At 37.1% G+C, this 25267-nt stretch overlaps 1 protein-coding gene across 1 annotated transcript; it reads left to right on the plus strand.

Moving 5' to 3' along the window:
- On the plus strand, nucleotides 1-25267 carry LOC103720910 (very-long-chain aldehyde decarbonylase GL1-10-like). The gene is made up of 5 exons (XM_039118473.3): nucleotides 1-454; nucleotides 583-905; nucleotides 23488-23635; nucleotides 23724-23756; nucleotides 24911-25267. Exons 1-5 carry the CDS (start codon nucleotides 125-127, stop codon nucleotides 24977-24979), a joined length of 903 nt encoding a protein of 300 aa, XP_038974401.1. The 5' UTR covers nucleotides 1-124; the 3' UTR covers nucleotides 24980-25267.

The following is a 25267-nucleotide window of genomic DNA, read 5'->3' on the forward strand; positions in this document are numbered from 1 at the left end:
CTCTGCACCGCATGCATAACGCATGATATATTTTTTCGTTTCCTCTATATAGCTCTCCAACTTTCTCTCCGGCAAGTCCCGTCACAACTATCTTCTTCTCCTGCCTCCGTTTCGGGCTTTAGCAATGCTGCCCTTCCAGAGCATCGGCGAGGCCGAGGCGGCGCTGGGGAGGAACTTGACGGCAGCGGAGGTGATGTGGTTCCGGTACTCCGCCGGCATGCACGACTTCTGGCTCTATGCCCACAACATTGCTTTCCTTATCCTGGTCTACTCCCTGGCGCCGCTCCCCGTCGCCCTCGTCGAGCTCTTCCGCCCCAAATCCATCGACAAGTACAAGCTCCAGCCCAAGGTCCGCCACCCCGCCTCCACCGTCCTCCAGTGCTACAAGGACGTCGTTCGTACTTTCATCCTCGCCGTCGGCCCCCTCCAGCTCTTCTCCTACCCAACCATCAAGGTATGTAATTAGTCACTTCGCCTGCCAGTGACCACACCCTCCCACGTACCTCTTTCCATGAAGGTTGGAAGCATCTTTCTGTCTTTATTTATGTACTTTTATACATGTATTTATTTACTTAAAAACAGGGGGTGGGGATAAGGACGGGGCTACCGCTGCCGACGGGGTGGGAGGTGGCGGCGCAGCTGGCGGTGTACTTCCTAGTGGAGGACTACTTCAACTACTGGATCCACCGGTGGCTGCACGGCAAGTGGGGGTATGAGAACATCCACCGGGTGCACCACGAGTTCACGGCGCCGATCGGGTTCGCCGCGCCCTACGCCCACTGGGCCGAGGTCCTCATCCTTGGATTCCCGGCCTTTCTCGGCCCCGCCATCGTTCCCGGCCACATCGTCACCTTCTGGCTCTGGATGGCCCTCCGCCACGTCGAGGCCATAGAGACGCACTGCGGGTAACTAAAACCTCTCTCTATCTCTTCTCTCTCAACATCCTTCCATTCTTCCTTTATTTCGATGATCTAAATCATCGGATGCGATCTATAATCTTTAAACTATTTATATACTAAAAGTTATATAATTTTTATTTTTGATCTGCTTGATGCATGAGTTGTGCGCCACCAAATCATATAGTTTGTGGAGCATAAATCTCAAAATAGTAGATCATATTCAACAACTTAGATCATCAATATGAGATGTCCATTGTTCAATCTAGATTTGACAGAATTTGAGGAGAGATCCACTCAAATGTAGATCAATTTGGCTCTATATATATTATAGTCGGGTAGTAGGTTAGAATTTTATTTTATTTTATTTTTTTTTATGGTACAAAGGTTCTAGTCAATTTGATTGAGGTTCGCTAAAAAAGAGTAGCGAGCTTGTCAAGGTGTGGTTTGGATCCACTGCACGGTGGGAACAAGAGTTTCCATTGAAGCAAGTTATCATTTATGCCCGAGGTTGAGATTAGTGATAGTTTACGCGAATGGGTTCATCTCTCGAACACAAATCCTAAAGTTCGGAATTCCTCGTCATCTAGAGTATTAAGATATAATGTTTTGATTTCTTTTATAGGAAAATACTAGAAATCATCCATCGGTCCGGTAATGAGGGACTTCTATTGTTGACTGTCTTTTAAAATTTAGAATTTAGAATGAAACTTCATTTTGATTTCTTCCGGATATATTTAGTTACACTCTATTTACTTGAGTTGTTTCCACATGCTATGCTCTGAAAAAAAAAAACAATCATCCTGTCACCTTTGATATAATTAAACTGTAGCAATTTAGAAAATACTACCTTTTCATCTTATTTTTATAGAATTTTTTAGATAAAGGAAGGAAGATCAACCCATAATTAGTCCTTCAGTATTCAGCAAAAATACTCTACAGTAAATATTCAGGTACAATTAGATCTAAAAATAAAATATATAGGTAAAAATTTGGTCATAAAAATAACATATACAGCCAAATTTATAATTCAATATAATTTTAGAGTTTTGGCGATCAAAAATATCTGTATTTGCGTGAGTGCATATATACATGCATATATATATATATATATATATATATATATATATATATATATATATATATATATATATGTATGTATGTATATGTATATGTATATATAGTTCTTTGCCACTATTAATCGGTGTTTTTTAATTTGTACCACGATAATTGTATTGATGTTTAGTATTGTAAAATATAAAATTGTATATTTAACTTGTCCCTCCTCTCCTGTGCATCTTATTTTATATGTAAAATATAGTATATAAGACGTTTTATATATATGTAGTTCCTTGTCCGTTAAAAAATGCATGAATTTTGTCAAGCAATCTATAAAGGATGGTGAATAAAATATGGTTTTGAATATTCAGCTATTCTCGAGAATAACATATGAATGGTTCATGTATAGACCAATTATGGACCGACTCGCATGTTAATTATCAAAATATAAATACTTAGATGATGCAATATCCAAGATTACAATTTAAAATGTCTATCAGTTATTAGTTATTAGCAGCAAGATTCTATTTATTTAAAATTGTGTGCCCATTTGGTTACTTATTTTAAGATTAAAGGCTTTTGAGATCTGTGCGGGACCACTGATCATCAATAATAAGTGCACTGTGACTTAATTGACCTGCACCAGACAGTGCTCAATTTATTTTTTCTGGGAAAAAAACGTGGGCCCAGAATGAGGTTGAGGACTTACCACGGCAAAAAGTTGGAATTTGACCGCTCCACATGAGGTCAAAATGTCAACCATCCAAGGGTAGGACTATACAAAACTGAGAGCTGTGCGAAAAAAATCCAATCAATTAAAGATACAAAGTTGCACGGCTTCAAATGCCCAAAGTTTCAATGCTTTCCCACGTAGGGTTGTCACGTATCCAAATATCGATCGATATGGGATGCGGAATCTTTTTAAAGATGAGATGCTGAGCGTACATCAATATTGTGTAAATGCATCCTTATATATATATATATATATATATATATATATATATATATATATATATATATATACATACATACATACATAATTTATTAAATTAGTTATTTTTGATTCTATATGATTCATAATTTTTTTTGGTTAAATATTATATTAGGCTTGATAATATCTAAATATGTGCCCAAGGTTGATTTTTAGCTATATATATATATATATACATAATTTATTAAATTAGTTATTTTTGATTCTATATGATTCATAATTTTTTTTGGTTAAATATTATATTAGGCTTGATAATACCTAAATATGTGCCCAAGGTTGATTTTTAGCTATGGTTCTTAGATTAGAAATGTCAATATATGATTTTTAATTATGATTTTCTAATTAGAAATGTCAATACAGGACATGAGGTGTCTAAATGTCGAGCACTAAGTCAATGTTGCCTACTATCATCATGCCAAATTTCTCTCGAATCAAAAAGTTGTGATTTCTTGAAATGTTGGTTCACTTTTGAGTCTTGGATACAATAAATCTTGCTCTCAAATCCTATCCAAACCTGTTGCCCAAAGTGACAATCCAAGAGGGGGGGGTGAATTGGTTTCTTCTAAATTTTTGGTACTTTTAAAACTTTCTAAATTAAGTGCGATGGATGCTCTCTTAGGTTATTTAAGTGAGTTAATCTAATGCAAGAAGAGAAGATAAAGCAAGAGAAAATGAAAGCACAAACACAATGCAAACACACCAATATATAGTGGTTCGGTGCTCTCCTTAGCACCTACGTCCACTCCCCAAGCGTACCCTTGGGAATTCACTATAATCTTGCGGATTACAGTTGGATTGTTTTCCGGGCTCACAATCCAAAAACCTTGTTGGTTTTACGGGATCACCAACGAACCTATACAACTTTGGTTTTCCGGGTTCACCAAAAACCTTGTTGGTTTTGCGGGCTCACCAACGAACCTTTACACTTGGTTTTCCGGGCTCACCAAGAACCTTGTTGGTTTTGCGGGCTCACCAACGAACCTATACAACTTTGGTTTTCCGGGTTCACCAAAAACCTTTGTTGGTTTTGCGGGCTTACCAACGAACCTTTGTTGGTTTTGCGGGCTTACCAACGAACCTTTACAAAGTGTTTATACAAATGAAAAGAAAAGATTTAAACTCCTAGATGAGCATATAAAGCAATATGAACAACAAGAAGAGTTAGAAAGAAATTATCGCTTTGAAGTCGCTTTGCTCTTCTTCGTCAAGGAAGCTTCACTCTTCAATGGGGGAAGGAGCTCTTAATGCCTCTTTGAATCTGCTCAATCCCTTTCTTTGATTCTTGAATGAAGCTCTTGATGAAGCTTGTCTTGCTAGGGTTCTCTCTTGAATGCACTTGATGTATTTTCCCCAAAAGCTTGCTTCCTCTAATGAATACTCCTTCTTAAATACTTCTCCAACCTCCAAATAGTCCTTTCTGACCGTTGGATTGAAGAAACTAGCCGTTTATAGCTGTTGGGAGTCCAAAAAGCATTTCTGCACAACTAGCCGTTATGTTCAGCCCGTGTTTGGGTCGGCTCAACCTGTCCTTGGGTCGACCCAACCTTCACTTGGGTCGACTCAAACATTCCTTGGGTCGACCCTCTCAGAAAACACAGAAACTTGAAATTCAGCCTTCCTTCCCTTGGGTCGACCCAACCTTTCTTTGGGTTGACTCAACCTTGGGTCAGCTCAAACTTTTCTTGGGTCGACCCAACTTTCAGAAAATTCAGAATCTTGAATTTCAGCCTTTCTTCATTTGGGTCGACTCAACCTTTCTTTGGGTCGACTCAAGGCTTACTTGGGTCGACTCAACTTCTTCTTGGGTCGACCCTCTCAGTAAATCCAGAGAACCATTTTCTGAGTTGTTTGAGGATCTTGATGTTTGGGTCGACTCATGTTTTCCTTGGGTCGACCCAACTCACTGTTCATCTGTGCCATTTTTGCAGAAGTGTGCCAAATGATTTCTTGATGTGCCGGGGGTCGACCCAATCAACCTATGGGTCGACTCAATCCACACTTTGCTGCATTCTCAAGGTTAGTTTCATCCAAATGAACAAGACCACATATATATTTCCAATTAAGCAAATGTACTGAGAGCAATGAACTTATAAATGAAGTATCAATTTTAACTTATAGCATACTCTAGAGAATTGCTTGTTAATCATCAAAATAACACTATCATCCTCAATCTCCCCCTTTTTGATGATTACAAAATAAAGAGTATAAGCCTATTGATACTTGTCTTTAAAATCAGTTTATAAAAGGGATTGAATTTCAGAATTTCAGCTTTTCATATATATAAGTGAAATCTCCCCCTATATCATTCAAAATTTGCCAATTTGATTTTTTTGAATGGCTCCCCCTTTCATTTATAATTCATTAGCAATGAAACTTCAAAAATTTGAGATAAAATAAGAGTTTCAGCTTATGTATCGAGGTGAGAAAGGAGCGTGCCAAATTCTGAATTTATATGTGCCAAATTCTGAATTATGATAGAAATTTTTGATTTGATGATTTTCATTGTTACAAATTGCTCCCCCTTAGATATGTAAGCTTTCTTATATGATTTTCAATTTGTTTGCCCATTTATTTCTCTTTTCTTTTCATAACTTCTTTACTCACTCTTTCTCACAAAAGTAATACTCTTTCTTTTCTTAGAGTGAATACTCTATCTTTTCGTCTCCCCCTTTATATACTCTTTCCTTCTCTTCTCCTTTATATACTCTTTCCATTGTTACAAATTGCTCCCCCTTAGATATGTAAGCTTTCTTATATGATTTTCAATTTGTTTGCCCATTTATTTCTCTTTTCTTTTCATAACTTCTTTACTCACTCTTTCTCACAAAAGTAATACTCTTTCTTTTCTTAGAGTGAATACTCTATCTTTTCGTCTCCCCCTTTATATACTCTTTCCTTCTCTTCTCCTTTATATACTCTTTCCTCTTCTCTTCTCCTTTATATACTCTTTCCTTCTCTTCTCCCCCTTTTTGTTATCATCAAAAACATATATATGGGAAAAGATGCAATAAAGAACAAACTTCAGACTTCATTGATCAAAATAGGAACATTTTTATATATTAATGCTCAAAATGATGAAAAGTACAATGTTCCACAATCAAGATTTAAAGATATAAGGGAAAGACAAGATTCATAAGGGAAAAAGCAAGATACATACGAGAACTAGATTTCTAGCCTAGGCTCTAAATATAGATGCTAAGATCAGCCTAGGGAGACTCTAATTGAGAGTGGGAAATAGGGTTTTCGGAAGAGGACAAAGGGTAAACAGTGCCCTAGATAGCTCACGGGTCCCCCTTTTAACAGTGGGGTCCCGACGTTGGGTCGACTCAAGAAATTTCTTGGGTCGACTCAACGTTGGGTCGACCCTATTCTGGGTTGGGTTGACCCAAGTGCAGAATTTTTCTTTTTCGTTTTGCTTCTAAAATGTTTTCCTTGCTTCCAATCCTTATAAACTCTTTATGGGACAATGATACATGAGTAAGGAATCTATAGATAACAAGTTTTGACTCATGTTTCATGGATTTTTAGAAATTGGAGGAATGTATCATGAGACTACTTGCTCCCTTTTATATTTCTTCAATAAAAAGGATCACATATGCCTAATTTCCTCCTTAGCGTGCAGAATCTATCTTCACTCAAGGATTTTGTGAATATATCGGCTAATTGTTTTTCAGTGCATATATGCTCAATACATATGTTTCCATTTTGCACATGATCCCTTATCTTATTTCTATATGTTTGTCTTTAGGAATGAGATATTTAGGATGTAAGCCAGAAGTGATTTCTAAATGTAGATTCCAAAGATAGTTTTCTAATCAAGTGTAGGTGGAATCTTCCTTAGGTTAATTCAAGAAGTACCATGAATGATATTCAAGGAAGGACATGAGTGGAAATCTACTCTCTCTTCACTAAGTATGAAAGCTTGTTCGTTTAAGACCTTTTGCCCAATTTATTAAGTATTTTATCAACAGGAGAGTAATTTTAATTAATTTTCAGAGTGAAAGATCAAAACTTATATACTTGAAAGTCATATCATCATGTTGAATCATTAACTTTTAATGACTTCAAGGTTCTTTTATGATAAAAAGAGCATTGGGGCACAAGTACCAAAATGTGAATTCATGTAGTTTTTGATACATCTTAGAGTTCTTTTACAAACTTTCCTTTATCCCTTTAGAAAATAAGCACAATTTGATACATAAAAATATGAATTGGCACACAATTTAAGTTCTAAAGATCAAGTCAATTAGGATTCATTAGTGAATATCAAAAGAGATTTTCTAAATCACAGTTTTTATAGATGATCATTGAGGTACGTGTATTTATAGAATTCAATTTCTTAATCACAGTTTTTCAGCAATGTATACATGAAGCTCAATGAATTTTTAAATATCAAAACATAATCATATATTTAAAAATGTTTGCTTGTAATCAAGATCATTGAAAGACACATCATTTAGACCAATATTAGTACATTTTAATGATAAGAAAAGATATGTTTCGGATGCGTATCAGAGCAATCAACCAAGGCATCAAAATTAATTCTGTTTTTCTTACATTAACATTTTATTTAGTAAAATATATCATGTGTTAAGTCATGCATTAAAATACTAAGAACAAGAATGTCAAGGATCAAAATCAGTTCTTTCCAAATAAACTCCCCCTATTTAAATATAATTTCGCACTGATATATTCCTTAAAGTATGTTTTCAAGTGATTAACCATTTTGACTTGATTCTTCTTATATACTTTCATTTACTTTGTCTTTCATTTTTACTTTCTTATGCTCTATACTCTATTTGCTCCCTATCCGGTGGAGTTGGGAAGGGGCACGAGGTACTACCACTAGCCTCCCTCTTGTGCCGTCCCTAATATGCCCTACACCGAATAGTTGGGTCAAATAGTGCCGGGTACTACCACTAGCCTCCCCATTGGCACCATCCCTATGATGAGCAATATAGAAGGGTTAAAATGTTTACTTCGAATTCTTCCTGTTTTAGTGTAATTAATTATGGATTTTATCCCTTCCAAATGTCCCGAATATATTATGCTTGTTTTACTTTTCCTTAAGATTGGAGTATTTGCCTTTGCTTAGATTCTACACCTCTTGAATAATATTTATTTTCTTTTCTTTATCTCTCTCTCTTTTTGTTATTCTCAAGTAATTTACATGAAAGAGCAGAATGAGGAATTAATCTTGTGTATCATACAAACAACATTTTCATTATGTTCATGGATTCATAATTTCACACAAGTTATTTTAGATCAAAATTTTAAGCATAAACTTGTGTATTTCATGGTTATGACATATGCAAAGATATATTCTAGTTTGGGCAAACCATGAAACAATCTCTAAAAGTATAAGTCAATCAATTATAGACATGATATCAAAAATTAATAATTAAAGGCCTCAATCATGCCATAATAAGATTTAAGTTATTGACTTTGCTCAATTAATTTATGAAAGAAGTATCTAGAATTACCATTTCATTCTGCATTCTTCAGTCAAATACCTACTAGATTTCTTATGTATGAACTTTTGGCTGAGGAAGGTCCTCTCTCTTGTTTGCATGTGAATGTTTATTGTACCTTATATGGAGATATCCTTCAAGTTGAGATCTCTCATTTTTCTTGCTCAAGGATCCTGCATTATTAACAAACTCCTTTTCTTTCTTGAAGGAGAGTCATTAGTTTCTTCAAGATACAAAACATTCATCCAACATATTCTTTGTTTTAAACTAGATGACTCAATATAAGATATGACAATAGTTGCTTGTTGAGTCACTTTACTCAAGAGATTGCCTAAATATAAGCAAGCACATATCACTTGAACTAAAGAGATAGTTTCATTAACCAAGATAGTTCAATGACAAGCATGTGAGCAATGGAAAGATTTATCAAGGTCAAGTCAATTTTTATTTTCAGAATCAATTTAGCTTAGATTCTATTTCCTTAAGATAATTATCAATAAGACATATTAGCTAAGTTTTAATCAATTTTATCTTAATCAGTTGTTTCTATCAAAAATTCAGATTATGATTTATTTGTTATCAATAAAATAAGATTCATTAAAGTTAGATTGAAGTCTTGCCCAAGTGCACATAATGAGCATACATTCTGGTCTATTAGCTGTAAGATGAAATAATTATTCTATCAAGCTTCAATACAGCTTTAAACAATAGATCTACTTTGCTCATCCTTTTCAAATTCTACAAGATGGGGTCATAGATGTACCTTCTTCATGCCAATCTTCTATAAGAATTTTCTTGTGGACTACCGTTGGTCAATGAAGATCCCCTTTCTTGTTTGTCTTAATTTGGAGATTGAGAGAAGATGTTAATTCATTCATCACACATATTTCAAACTCACCTTACATGAGCTAAGTAAAATCTTCATTATAATTCTTCATTAGTAGAACCCAAAAATGATGTCATCAATGCATACTTTGAGCAAATAAGATATTACAAATTCTTCTTTTTGATGCATAGATTTATCACTATTACTTTCTATCAAAAAGGTTACTTAAGCTTTTATATATCATGCTTTTGATGCTTGTACCAAATCACATATTGCTTTATCATATATGTAATGTGTATTTTTAAGTATGGTGGTTATTTTACATAGATCTCCTTTTTAATGAAATAACCACATAGGGGTGAGTTCTACACATTCATTTGATAGCATATAAAGCTCATAAAGCAAGCAAATGATAATGGTGATCTTTACTTCTAATCATACAAGAATCTCATCAAGATCTATTTTATCTTTTCTTGATTTAGTCTTTTAGTAGTCATCAATTTTTCTTCATTAAGTGCATTTCTGAAAAACTCAATTTGGTTCTAATTATTAACATGTTTTCAGATTGTTATATGTAAAAGATTAACCATATACATATATATAATTTGTTTTTAGTATTTTGATAATAAATCATTAGTCTCATAAAGAATAAAGTGAATTGATACTTCTACAACTAGAAGTTTTCATGAATGTTCTATATGCATTGCTTGATGAATGATATCCAAGGATAGAAATATCTTTATCAGATTTGGCATTATTTTCATGGGAACATATCAAGCATAACATGTACGACTGAAAAATATGAGAGATATGCAATAGTTCTTTTTCTATTTTTCAGAAGATCAAAAGAAGTTTTCATCAAAAAATAGATTTAAGAGAGATCATATGTATGACACGCAGTGATGATAGTCTTTTAAAAAATTATTTAAGTAGATGACTATCATACATAATTATCTTTTGCATTTCTTCAAGAATTCTATTAACTCTATTTTACTTATGGTGTCCTTGGTGCTGAAATCGTTGGATTTAATATTATTTTCTGTATAACCTTTATCAGGATTTTGGTTTTCAACACTGTACCATGATACTCTTTATCTTCACAGTTTGGAAACCTTTATCATTTGAAACACTTTTACAAGATTTAGTAAATACAGAAAAATACTTCAGTTTTATTTCCCAAGAATAAATCCAACGTAAGCTTTTGAAAACTTAGAGATGAAAACAACATCTTTAGATTTAGAAAAGATTTTTGTTTGTTTCCTTAGTTAGCATGCATAGCAAAACTTTGACCTTTAAGTAGATAATCTAAGTGGGCCTATGGCAAGATCTTTTGGGAGTAAGTACATACTAGCATGAGTTGATTCTATGTGCCAAGGATGGTTTCTTTAATCTTGGTATTCATAGTGCAAATATTCAAAAGCATACCAAGTACACATTATCATTTTCATGATCAATAAAAAATAATGCCAGGGATAAAAATTCTTAATCAAGCATATAGAGAATTCATCGAGTTATTTTTTTAATAAATTAATTAACTATTTTGCAACTTATCCAATAGTAAGTGGAGCATACTATAAAAATGAAGTGATTTGAATATATTTTCTTTTCATAAAAAAAAAATATCACTTATATCACAAAAATGATTAATACTTGCAAGTTATGTTTTAATCAACTAATGAAGTAATTTCAACACGAGAAGATGTAAGAATTACTTATTTCATTCTTTCTTTCATTTGAATCATTCTTCTTAGTTACATTCAATTCTTTAACACATGTCTAGAGCACCCATTGTTTAGATAACGTCTTTCATTAGAACCTTGGATAGCTAGACATGCTTGCAGAAAAATAATCATATTTTCAACTTAGGAACCCAAGCTCTTTTGGGTCCTTGTAGGTTAGCTATAATTGTTCCTTTTGGAACCCATATTTTCTTAATAGCTATTTTGTCCATGAATTTACAGATTTTAGTATTACAAGGGATGTATTTCTGTATCCTCTTGTTGAATTTAACAAACTTAGATCGAACATGAGTAGTAGGAAAACTTCCAGTTTTCTGTTTCTCCCATTTTGGTTTATCAAATTTGTAATGTATAGATTTAGGAACAACAGAAGAGATTTTAATTAGCTTTTGTTTATAAGAATCTGTTTTAGAATAATTAAAAACTGTTTTAACAAACATATTTTTAAAAGATTTTTGAGTGTACCAAGGTTGATATCCTAATCCAGCTTTGTCATATACAGCTCTTGAATTTTCTATCATTAAATTCAGTTTTTCAGAGCTGAGAGTGAATCTTTCAACAGTAGGTTTCAAATTATCAACTTCTTTAGTTAGCCTTTCATTGTCTTCTGAAAGTAATTTATTATTTTTCTGAGTTATATTATAGCTTTCAGCAAGAGATAGATTTTTCTGATTTAGCTTTTTATTCTTTAAACTAAGCTTCTTATATTCTAAGTATAAATCAGAAAAAGCATCATGAAGTTCATCAAATGTAAAATCAGATTGAGCTTCAGTATGTACTTGATTTTTGAATGAGAAATCACTTTGTGTTCGAGTACATACCTCATCTTCATGTGCTCCAAAGCATAGATTTTCAGTTTCAGTTTGATGCTCTTCTTCTTCGGAACTAGTTTCAAATTCACTAGAAACTTTAGTGCATTCATATTTAACTTCAAGCATATTCCATATTTCCTTAGCAGTTATGCAAAAAGATATGCTATTAAGTTCACTATCATCCAATGCACAATATAGAATATTCATGGCTTTTGCATTTTGTTGAGCCCTTTCTTTATCATGATTAGTGTTTGTGTGTAGCCCATTGACTATGATACTCCATAAATCGTAGTCATGTGCTTGAATGAAAATGCGCATGCGTGCTTTCCAATATGTGTAGTTTATACCATCAAATAGTGGAGGTCTATCAATTAATTGTCCCTCACTCATAAAATATCCCACTTGGGTTGTCATGATCTTTAACTCTTGATTGTGAGATCAATGAGTACTATTAGAGCACCTTGCTCTGATACCACTTGTTGCCCAAGGTGACAATCCAAGAGGGGGGGGGGGGTGAATTGGTTTCTTCTAAATTTTTGGTACTTTTAAAACTTTCTAAATTAAGTGCGATGGATGCTCTCTTAGGTTATTTAAGTGAGTTAATCTAATGCAAGAAGAGAAGATAAAGCAAGAGAAAATGAAAGCACAAACACAATGCAAACACACCAATATATAGTGGTTCGGTGCTCTCCTTAGCACCTACGTCCACTCCCCAAGCGTACCCTTGGGAATTCACTATAATCTTGCGGATTACAGTTGGATTGTTTTCCGTGCTCACAATCCAAAAATCTTGTTGGTTTTACGGGATCACCAACGAACCTATACAACTTTGGTTTTCCGAGTTCACCAAAAACCTTGTTGGTTTTGCGGGCTCACCAACGAACCTTTACACTTGGTTTTTCGGGCTCACCAAGAACCTTGTTGGTTTTGCGGGCTCACCAACGAACCTATACAACTTTGGTTTTCCGGGTTCACCAAAAACCTTTGTTGGTTTTGCGGGCTTACCAACGAACCTTTGTTGGTTTTGCGGGCTTACCAACGAACCTTTACAAAGTGTTTATACAAATGAAAAGAAAAGATTTAAACTCCTAGATGAGCATATAAAGCAATATGAACAACAAGAAGAGTTAGAAAGAAATTATCGCTTTGAAGTCGCTTTGCTCTTCTTGGTCAAGGAAGCTTCACTCTTCAATGGGGGAAGGAGCTCTTAATGCCTCTTTGAATCTGCTCAATCCCTTTCTTTGATTCTTGAATGAAGCTCTTGATGAAGCTTGTCTTGCTAGGGTTCTCTCTTGAATGCACTTGATGTATTTTCCCCAAAAGCTTGCTTCCTCTAATGAATACTCCTTCTTAAATACTTCTCCAACCTCCAAATAGTCCTTTCTGACCGTTGGATTGAAGAAACTAGCCGTTTATAGCCGTTGGGAGTCCAAAAAGCATTTCTGCACAACTAGCCGTTATGTTCAGCCCGTGTTTGGGTCGGCTCAACCTGTCCTTGGGTCGACCCAACCTTCACTTGGGTCGACTCAAACATTCCTTGGGTCGACCCTCTCAGAAAACACAGAAACTTGAAATTCAGCCTTCCTTCCCTTGGGTCGACCCAACCTTTCTTTGGGTTGACTCAACCTTGGGTCAGCTCAAACTTTTCTTGGGTCGACCCAACTTTCAGAAAATTCAGAATCTTGAATTTCAGCCTTTCTTCATTTGGGTCGACTCAACCTTTCTTTGGGTCGACTCAAGGCTTACTTGGGTCGACTCAACTTCTTCTTGGGTCGACCCTCTCAGTAAATCCAGAGAACCATTTTCTGAGTTGTTTGAGGATCTTGATGTTTGGGTCGACTCATGTTTTCCTTGGGTCGACCCAACTCACTGTTCATCTGTGCCATTTTTGCAGAAGTGTGCCAAATGATTTCTTGATGTGCCGGGGGTCGACCCAATCAACCTATGGGTCGACTCAATCCACACTTTGCTGCATTCTCAAGGTTAGTTTCATCCAAATGAACAAGACCATATATATATTTCCAATTAAGCAAATGTACTGAGAGCAATGAACTTATAAATGAAGTATCAATTTTAACTTATAGCATACTCTAGAGAATTGCTTGTTAATCATCAAAATAACACTATCATCCTCAAAACCTATCCAAAGTAGCTAAATCGATATACAAGATGTGAGGTGATTCTTGTAGATCAAGGCTCCTTTATTTAGAAAATTTAGCTATTGAAAAATTAAAGTTGGAGATGAGAAATGCCTACTTTGCCATTCTATGGCTAAAGCTCTTAGCTTCCTAATTTATTAATGAATTCATCCTTTTTCTAACTCTTTCAACATCAATTGAACAAAATTCTTGTAGGTATTGACTAGCCTTTTTGCATCCCTAGTAATAATAAGATCAATGTTTCCTTGTGTTTTGGCAATATTGATTAGGAATTCTTTCCGTTCTTCATAGTATTTCCTTTGTCGCCTATAGGAAACTACATCTTAATCCCGCAAGTATGGATTTCGAAGGATAATCTGACTATGTATTTCTTAGAAAATATAAACTTTCAGATACACTGCTCGATGAACTTCAGCTTAACATTCTTCTTGATCCAGTTGAGAAAATAGGGACATGGACGAGGGGTAGTCTATAGCTCCAGCTTCTAAATCTAACTTTCGACGATGAGGTATTTATTATCTTCCAAGGTTGGCTATAGTTCAATGATGTTCTACTTCACTTAGATCTTTAGGTTCTTTTTGTGCCTTATCTTTGCTCCAATTATTGTCTTAGGATTTTTTTCCATCACACTCAGTTTATAATTTGCTTGCTCGAGTCCAAGCAGCTCCTCAACTTCAGTTGACATCTTCCTTCACTTGAAATCTTCCTTAATTATTGTTTTTCCCCTTTAGGCGCATCTCTACATGAAACTCCAAATCTTTTATTTTTTATGACTATTGATCTCACAATGATCATAATATTTTTTTGGCTAATATTGCTAATTTTTTACACTCCTTTCTATTATAATTTTCAATACTTCTATCCTAGTTCTTTGACTTATCATGCTTGCTTCCATGCCTCGGTATGTTCTTCTACTTGATCCCATGGCCTTCATGCTAACTTCGTTGATGTCCTCAATTTTGAAAAACTTCAGCTCCCATCGGATGTTCTCATGAAAGCCTTTAATATACATTATAAAAATTGCATGTTCGTTAATGGAGATTCTTAGAAAGATATCTTGCTTATAGAACTCAGTAATTCAGTCATGGATAGATTAATCATGTTTCTGTCAAAAGTAGTATTACTTAAACTCGCATTGATCTTTTTATGGCCGATTGGATAGAATTGCTTCTTGATCCTCTTAAATTTTCTCCATAGTATATTAGAAATATAATTCTTTCTCATGTAAAATTTTCACTAGGTAAGGCGGGCAGCAAAACTTTAAGCGAGCAAAAACTACCCTCTAGATACTGATATAACCATCTATGATGAAACGTGTCTCTAGTTGATCCAACTAGTTGTCCACTTTCACCATGTTGACAACTCCATCATGTTCAAGTATTAAACGAGTAATCATTGTTTTGAAATGGTCAAGACAACTTTGTGATATAGCTGCTCATATTTGAGTTGAAGACATCAGTCGAAATATAAGCTTAGTGAGTTACGCAATCTTCTCCTTCAGTTGGATGAGGCATCATTTTACGTTGTCATCTACTAAGGTAAAAGCAACAAGATTCTTGTCTTTATCTTTTGAGGTCTTGTGCACACCAAAAGTCATCCTCTGATCTACTTGTGCTACTTGCAAGTCTAGACCTTAAAAAGGGCTCTATAGAGGTAGGATCTTAGGCTCTAATACTGATTTGATATGACCCGAGAGAAGAGAGTAATCCTTTAAATCCACTTATCCTGTATCTCTCAAATAATAATAATAAAATTAGAGGATTTTGAAAACAGTGCCCTTAGCCCTTTAGTTTCATTACGGACTCCAGAACTATTACATGGATTCTATATATATCCAAGTGAGGTTTGAGTCCTCGTTTACAAGCAAAATTCTTCTTTTATTGACAAAAGAAATTAGGTAGAAATCAGGGTAAAACCTATTTTATTTTCTTCCAAACAACATATTAAATTTGCAGTACAATACCTCTATTTATACTAGTGAGGCACGCTTTTCTGAAATCCGGATCTAATTCATCTCCTTGTTAGTTTGTGGTTGGACTTGCCTTTTTCTTAAAAAGAAAAAAGAAAAAAACAAAAAGCATAACTTCTTAACTCACTGAATGAAAATGTAGCTTGGTATTTGAATTTAATTTGAGTTTATTAAATAATTCTTCCTCTCAAACAATATAGCTTGGAGTATTGAGCAAAAAAAGTTTCTTTCTTTATTGGCTGAGCCTCAACAAATGTGGTTTGGGTGTAGACTGTTGTATGGTTGAAATCCAGCATATGAAATGAAATATGTGTGTGTGTGTGTTCCTTAGCAAATATTCATCCACCATCTGCACAAGGGAGGGAGGGAGCTTCCTCTGTGTTTTTTTTTTATTAAAAAAAAACAAAGCTTTCTTTGAATAGCAGGCTAGGTAAATGTCAATCACAGATAAGACATACAATAGTATCTGTCTATTGAAATCTAACAAAAATGTTAAAATAATATAGAATCTAGGACAAAAATGTCACATAGCTAATGTATGACCTTCTCTTTCTCATTTCAAGTATTGGCTTTAAGTGAGATATCGACTGTGTAATTCTTTTTTTTATATATACAGATTTCTATGTTGTTTAAGCATTTGTCTTCCAAGAAAGGTCTAGTCAGGTAGAGGATCATCTTATGAATGAGAAATTTTCCTGCTTAATTGACAAGATTTTGGGATGTTCATAGGAGTTTCGTCTTCCATACTAATGCTCAACATCTATGCTTTGACTTACATAAGAAAAAAAAAAATAAAAATATAAAAAAATAACAAAAATCCAAAAAAGGTTTCAACTAAGGCAATACCCTTGTGTCTCTCCTGTCCAAGTGTAGGGATCCTTGTTCCCTTCCTCTTATGGGTAGGTCAAATGAGCGATCCCTCACCTTTATTAGGAGCAACACAGGTCTAAAAGGACCCAAGATAAATCCAATGGTAACACGTACCGAATTATTAAATATGGGTACAGTGTTATAAAATTAGTTAACCTTGATTCATCTTGGGGCCTCGCAAATGTAATTTAAACTTGGATTTGAATATAGCTGAATCAACCTCAACTGACTCATCAACATCCCCATCGATAAATGTATTTACCAGGCTATATATTGTAATTATATCATTTCATGCATGGTATTTTATGTGAAAAAAAGGATCTCCATCAAAGAAAATTATTAGTAGTGAATTGCATTTAGTTTTATTTGGGCTCTCAAGGGTGGTGGAGATCTAAGGAAAACTATTCTTACATTGATTTCAAAATTTGTTGTTTCTTAAAAAAAGAATATATAGTTAACAAAAATGAAATTTTAAAGGACCAAATGCATGAAGATCATTATTTCATCGATAATGCATTCACAATGAGAAATTAGCAAAGAATGAGTTAAGCTGGCCAAGCTACTAATAATAGCTGTAAAGGAGCATTGAACTCCGAAAGAATTGATACTCTTTTAGTTTTGGGTTGCTCCAAAATGAATTTTGTTGGCATGAACTTTTGTTAGTTTGGCATGTCTTTCTTAGCATGTTTAGTAATGGCTACAGTATGTTAGTATTGGGCACATGCTATGCACATGAATTTTGAAGCAAGCTAGATATTTTTATTTGAAAAAAAATGAACAAAATCTTTTATTCATAAAAAAATAATTATAGAAACTAAGTTTCCAACCTTAATCAAGAAAAGCCAACCTAACACCACCTCAACTAGAAATTGAATACATAGGTCCACGTGAAAATAGAATGTCACAAAGGGCAACAACATAGAGGACAATAAGGATGATAACATAGTTGATGGGAAAAATATGGGACACCTCAATCTTAGGCCAGATCGACCATTCTATCCTTGGACATGAATCGAGATGAACGACTTTAGCTCCAACCGAGGAGTCGCTAGTCGAGAAGAACCATCAGCATGCGTTAGCCAAGGCTGATAGCCCTAACAACTGACAGCTTTGGCTGTCTGCAGTCGTGGCAACCCCACATCTTGCGTCAAACTTGTTCTGCGCTCTGCCTACGCAGACTGACTCCCACACTGCGGCTATACAACTGGTCGCTACCTGGTATCATTGCACGTCATGTTGGCCTAGGTAACGACAAGACTAGCTCTCCTATATAAAGGGGGCAACCCCGGGGGTCTTGAGGTACGTTTATAATAGGCACTCATTATCACTCATAGAGACCACCTTCCACTGAGATCTCTCCCTTCTACATTATTGCTTTGTTATTCTGACTTAGGCATCGGAGGTCCTCCGCCAAAAACTTTCTCACAACAGGACTTCTTGCAGAACACCCAGTCGAGGAGACCAATGTCCGATGCCTCAACTAGCTTGCTCAGCTCATCTATTTGCCTCATGGAGCCCCTGCCCCAGCGAAAAGCCGACCTCGATAGAAGAATCGAGAAATGGGCTGGCAAATTCATGCTCTCAAAGGACAGGCTCTGAGGGCTAGCAATGACCTCAACTTCTCCTCGGAGCCCCCCTTTTTGGAAGATCATGGAGGAACCAATCTTTTCTCAGTTCAAGATGCCACAAGTAGAGCCATACGACGGCACCTTGGACCCCTTGGATTACCTTGAGAGCTTCAAGGTTCTCATGATGCTGCATGGAGCCACCAACACCATTCTTTTTAAGGTTCTCAGGGCTTCGGCCCGAATCCATCTACTCCTTCAGGTAGCTCGCCCATCTCTTCGCGGCACACTTTGGTTCTAGCCAAACACGATGTCGCGGCTCGGACTCACTACTCAACATCAACTAGTGAGAGAGGAAATCTCTCAAGAAATATGTCACCCACTTCAATGCAGCGACGTTGAAGGTCCGTAACCTGGACCAATCGATAGCAATGTCTGCAATGAAGAGTGGCCTGCGGCCATCAAGCTTCCTCTTCTATCTAGAAAAGTGCTTCTCCAATGACTTTGCCGAAATGTTGGCGCATGCCGACAAATATGCTCACATCAAGGAAACCATGGCCTCTTGCCTCCCGCCATAAGTCCGTTGGCGGGAGCCTGCCCCAGAAAAGCAAGAGAGGATGCAAGGAGTGAAGAGAGCCAAGGAGTATCTCACTCAGCATGAGAGTGGCCTGCGACAACCTAAGAGTCCTCCTCAAAAGTTTGAGAGGTATACTCCTCTCACCGCCCTAAGGGCCCACATCCTCATAGAGATTGAGGGTCGAGCTACCTGCATACCCTGCATCTGATGAAGGGCCCAGTGACCAAAAGGGATGAGAAGAATTACTATCGTTTCCATTGAGATAGCGGCCTTGACATCGAAGAGTGTGCTTAGCTCAAGGACAAATTGAAGCACTCATCTAGTTTGGGCAGCTAGACCGGTATGTGCACGCCCAATGGACCAAGGAGCGCCCGCTCCGGCCTTTGATCCACCACCTCTAGAGCAAATCGACAACTATCCGATGACCGGCATGATCAACACCATTGCTAGTAGTGCCTCGGACAATCGAGCCCCTCAATAGGAAGACCACGGAGCGGCCACAAGTCATGCGCATGGAACGGTCATAAAGTTCGGGGGGCAGAAGGGTCAGTGCGACGCTTACCAGCCCTAGTGAAGTAATCACGAAGTGCGCCCTTCGGTATGAATTCTCCACCTCAAGTAACAAAATCGAGCACGAGGGGCTCTATACCGGATCTTGGAACCCGGCAACTGAAGGCTTTCGGTGTACGAGATAGAGACCTCGATGGCTATGAGGACCCGTGCGGGCGTGTGTTTAGTCCCACATCAGTTTTTTGCCGAGGAGATCTTGAGTACTTATATAGGACTAAGGATTCCAAAAAATACCTTCTGACTAGCCATTTTAGATGAGGACCTAGATTGTTACAAATGGTATTACAGCAAACTGGGCCCATAGCCTATATGGACAAGGGGATACTGCAACAAGGGTTCACAAAGGTTAGTCATGGGCCGATCGTAGTGCTTGTGATTAAATTTGAATAGTTTTGAATTCTTATCCTAACAAGGACATCAGGGCATGAACGGAGGAGTATAGACCTATGCGGCGTATGTTTAGTCCAACATCGATTATTCATCAAGGAGATCTTGAGTATTTATATAGGACTAAGAAATCCAAAAAAACACCTTCTCGCTAGCCATTTTGTGTGAGGTCTTGGGTTGTTACAATTGTACCCTGATATCGCGGGCTTGGAGCCACGACAACCTTCATGCCTGTTGTCAATAAGGTTCATCGTAGTCCTAACTCATTGTCAATAAAAATTTTCTTTTTTTTTTTGTCTTTTAGACCAGACGATCATGACAAGCATATTCTACTTGAGACACTCTCGAAAAATCTGAACTCTAATAAAGGAGACGCCCCACAGATGTCTGGGGACTTCCTAAACTAAGCTAGCTTGGGATTCCTCCAAGATCCCAATCCGAAGATGAGAACACTGAGCCCACTCAGATTTTCTCTAGTTAGCCAACTCGAGAGATGCCTCCAAGATCGTACTCCAGAGATGAGAAGACCGAGCCCACTCGAATTTTCTCTGGGTAGTTAACCCTAGAGATGCCTTTGGGAGCATGCTTTGGATACAAAAAGACTGAGTCCACTCAAATTTTCTCTATGTACCCAATCCTAGAGATACTATCAAAAGCATACTCTGAAGACGAGAAGATTAAGACCACTCAAATTTTCTCGTGGTAGCCAAAGCTAAAGATGCCTCCAGGAGCAAACTTCAAATATGAGAAGACTGAGCCCACTCAGATTTTTTCTAGATAGCCAACCCCATAGATGCCTCTGGGAGAATATTCCAGAGATGATAAGATCGAGCCTACTCAAAATTTTTCTAGGTAGCCAACTCCAAAGATGCCTTCAAAAGTATACTCTGAAGATAAGAAGACTAAGCTCACTTGGATTTTCTCTCAGTAGCCAACCCTAGAGATGCCTCTAAACATATGCTCCGGAGACGAAAAGACCGAGCCCACTTGAATTTTCGCTAAGAGCCAACGTCGGGGATGCCTAAAGGAGCATACTTCCGAGATGAAAATCGGCCGCCATGTCGAAGGCTTGGCATGCCAATCGACCTCTTTCAGTCAAGAATGGCTCAAGCAGGAGAACCGACCACAGCATTGAAGGCTTGGCATTCCAACCAACCTCTTCAGATTGAGAATGGCCCAAGCAGAAGAAACGGCCACCATGCCGATGGCTTGGTGTGCCAACCAACATCTTCAGATCAAGAATGGCCTGAGCAGGAGAACTGGCAACCGCACCGAAGGCTTGGCATGGCACCTGACCTCTTCAGATCGAGAATGGCCTGAGTAGAAAAACCGGCCGCTAGGCTAAAGGCTTGGCATATCGTCCGACCTCTTCAGGTCGAGAATGGCCTGAGCATGAGAACCGTAATCAAGCAAAACTCCTTGGGAGCTGGATTTTGGAAAAATTAGTCGAAGAGCCCAAGACAAGCTAAAGCTCTATGAGCAGGAGGGTTCGTAAGACAACCTAAACTTGAATAAAGAAATAAATGATAGCAAATAAAAATCGAAGTCAAGTACTTCAAAACGTTCTTTATTCATATTATCTTTTGGTACATGCATTAATCTCAACAGAAATTGCGCAAAAAGAGCTATAGTGAAAGGCGAGGCCTAGTGCAAACTCATACAAAGAGCAAACAACAACACGACACAAACCAAGACCGAAGTCAGGTACTAGAGAAACTCTTTCTTTTTAATAAAGTTGTAAATTTTTACACTGACCTCGATAGAGGCCAAACAAAAAGAAGAGTATATTAAACTTGGTTCACCCAAATGAAAAGAAAACAACAAAAGCGATGAGGTAAAGGTCTTCATTCCTCGCCTTCACCGCCCACACCGCTACTGAGGTACTCAGCTTCCTTCAGTTGAAAAGTTGTAGCTCTTCGAGGAGAGCCCCACTTGGCGTAGCTGTTGTCTGGGGGATTGGGTCCTCAGACGCGATCTGTAATGTCAAAGCCAAGATCTTGGAAAAGGAGGGCATCCCCCGGGATCAGCTTCATTGCCCCTAACCCTCGAATCCTCCACTATTGCCGCCACCGCCATTGACTTTAACATCTCCGCGGACTTTGGGGTCATCGCTTTCGTCGCTGTCGTCACCGACCTCGCCGTCGTGTCAAGGATGGAGAAGTCCTTCTTTGGGAAAAGCCATTAAGCTTGAGCTCAGCATGCCTCGAAGCTCTTCCCAAACGCGTCAGCCGCATTCTCTAAGGCCTCCTCTCAGAACTCTTTCAAAGTACAGTACTCTTCAATCACTTCCGCAACCCTCGCCTCGGCATGAAGGTCCCACTCGCTGGCCTCCGCAACTTGCCAATCCAACTACCCGAGCGGATCGAGCCATGTGTCACCCAGGATGCGACGAAGGCAACGCGCTAGATCACCGCATTAAAGGTATCTCAGAGTCACCCTGCAATAATGATGTCTCGAGATGGCCTGGATTCAGTGACGCTTCAAAAAAACTGATTGGTGCACTTAATGCCCCTAACGAAGGTCTTGCCGTCAATCGAGGTTTTTACTCGATTTCCATCACCCAAACCAGAATATAGTTCAGCCATAGAAGTGGGGGCAAATGATGGAAGAAATATGGGATACCTCAATCTCAAACCAAACTGACCCCCTGACCTCGAACATAAACTAAGGTAAATGACTTTAGCTCCAACCGAGGAGAACCATCAGCACGGGTCTAACACAGCTAATAACCCTAACAACCGACAGCCCTAGTAGTCTGCAGTTGTGGCAACCCCACATCCCGCATTAGAACTGTGTCGCACTCTGCCTATGCAACTGACCCCCACGCCATGGATATATCATCGGCCACTACCTGGCATCATTGTACAGCATGTCGGCCCAGGTAATGACAGTACTGACTCTCCTATATAAAGGAGAAACCTAGGAGACTTGAGGTACACGCATAGTAAGCACTCACTATCACTCAGAGAGGCCATCCTCTGCTGAGATCTCTTCCTTCCACATTGTTGCCTTATTATTTTGACTTAGGTATAGGAGGTTCTTCGCCGAAAACTCTCAAGCAAGTGGACTTCTTGCAAGTCACTCAGTGGAGGAAATGAGTGCCCGACACCTCAACCAGCCTACTAAGCTCGCCTCCAGCCGACTGCAAGGTCATCCGAGGTGCATTTGCACCTCGATCTGGATTCGACGACAACAATAGCAATCATAATAATACAACAAAAAGAAAAAAAAATGTTGTAGGATTTTGATTTCCTCTCTCATATTGGTCACTAACTGGTGCTAAAAGATGGAAAATCAGAACCTGAATTGGAGGCAAGAGGGAAAGATAAAGGAGCATCAGTTAATGAATTTAATATTTAATAATATAAAAGTAATTTTGGGTAAAACTTAACTGATGCAAGTTGGAGAATAGGTTAAATAATAAAAATTACTTGTAGTTGGACAAAATCCTCTTTACCACACGGAGGCCCGAAAGTTAAAATCAAATATAATTAATGCCTCCACTCGTGGCAAATGGGTGAAGTGTAACTTTTTATTTAATTTTAAACTAAATGCATGCTTTACCTTCTTGACTAACATGTTCATGTTGAACACAGCTACGACTTCCCCCAAACTCCTACAAAATATATCCCTTTCTATGGAGGAGCTGAGTACCATGATTACCATCATTATGTTGGAGGGCAAAGCCATAGTAACTTCGCATCAGTTTTTACCTACTGTGACTATATCTATGGAACAGACAAGGTTAATTTGTTACTATTCTACGAGTTTGTTGGTGCTTTTTAGTTTGCATATCTCTAAGTATATTAATGTTTCTCCTTATCCATATCAGGGATACAGATATCAGAAAGAACACCTTGCAAAGGTAATTCCCTGTCCTTTTTCCTTTGGCCAACTATCGATCTAGAGTGAGCAGATACCATAAAATTTTTATATCTTAGATACCTTGGTATAATTACAAGTATAAAAGTTGAGGAGGTATCTAAAAGAGAATTTTTTAATAGTATTTGATTGATTGGTTCCTTCCATATTTATCTTCAAGAAAAAAATTTCATATTTTGTTGGTATAGTAAAAGATAAGTCAATTGATAGAGTTGAACAACATGGTAACTTTCACTGAACGTAAAATGTTTGCTTCTAATCATAATAAATTAAGCCTCATGATTTTGATACCAAGAAATTACATTCAACCAATGATGCTAAATTAATATTATTATATATCATAGATTGGATGTTTAAAATTGTAACTGTTATTACAGGTGCACTGTTATAGGTTAAACGCAAATTAGTAGTCTAGTTGTATCTAATTGAAATGAATTTTTATTACCCTATTGCTCAACATCTTAATACCATTTGTTTTTTTTTTGGTAAAATTAATGCCATTTGTTTACTTGATGCTAATTCTCCATATTTTATCATCGTTGTTTGAGTTAGCACCAGCGGCTTTTCCATACGGAGACTTCAAAAGTCTTTACTTTTCTTTTTTTTTCTGATAGTTATGATTGAGAATGCACCTTTAAAGTCAGAACCTGAAACCTCTTCCTAGTACATAATAAAAATACATGTTTCATACTTTTTAACTTGTAATCTTGAAACAGCGATAAGTGCTGTGAAATCACAAATTGCCCTTTTATCATTGCTCTTGTTTTCTATTTGTGTTTTGAAAAACCCAACGAGAAAAATGAACCACACCGAACAACTCATGTGATGAGACCATTTTATTTTTACTAATTATTTCAAAAAACTTTTTAGCTTTAGAAAGAGAAGTTACATTACTTCCAAAAAAAAAAAAAAAAAAAGGTGAAATAAGAGCAGAAGAAAGCAGAATTTTTGTGCAAATGCTATTTTCAGCATCAACCTCCGTGTGACATCTTGTTATCAGTAGGGAAACAAAAATCCAAAAACAATAGCGCCAAATAAGCCCTAAATTAGTAATTTAACTTCTTTTTAGCATTTTCTCAAAAGTTGCATCCTTATTTTCATTTTACTTTTAACCTAATTTTGTTTCATCTTGAACAGTTGAGGGAGATATGGAAAACAAATGACCTAAATGAAGAAGTGAATGCTCCATTGGTCAAGTATGAATAAGCATTGCCTATGGAAGTTACATGCATCGCAACAATCCTTTTCCATGTGTGCTTATGGATGAAGACGTCGTTCGCATTACCAGGATACCAAGCCATCTTTCTCCATTCATGGAGAAAGTTGAGCACGTGCTTATATAACGTTATTTAATGGAAGCTCCACCGCACTTCTAGATTATGTAGAATAAGCTCTCATAATGAGATTATGTGAGTGGTGCACAATGTTCGGTCTTTTCCTCTATCCTGGTGGTAAGAGCTACTTAACCATTTTAAGCAATTCATGGTTATATAT

This window comes from Phoenix dactylifera, chromosome 6 (assembly GCF_051530095.1).
Source record: "Phoenix dactylifera cultivar Ajwa chromosome 6, Ajwa_hap1_PhDact_Kaust_v1.1, whole genome shotgun sequence".
NCBI classification, from domain to species: Eukaryota; Viridiplantae; Streptophyta; class Magnoliopsida; order Arecales; family Arecaceae; genus Phoenix; species Phoenix dactylifera.

Excerpts from the sequence above, each read along its gene's own strand:
- LOC103720910 (XM_039118473.3), top strand. The coding sequence starts at position 125 with ATGCTGCCCTTCCAGAGCATCGGCGAGGCCGAGGCGGCGCTGGGGAGG. Across the intron at positions 455-582 it reads TCTCCTACCCAACCATCAAG|GGGGTGGGGATAAGGACGGG; the intron begins GTATGTAATTAG and ends ACTTAAAAACAG. Across the intron at positions 906-23,487 it reads GCCATAGAGACGCACTGCGG|CTACGACTTCCCCCAAACTC; the intron begins GTAACTAAAACC and ends TGTTGAACACAG.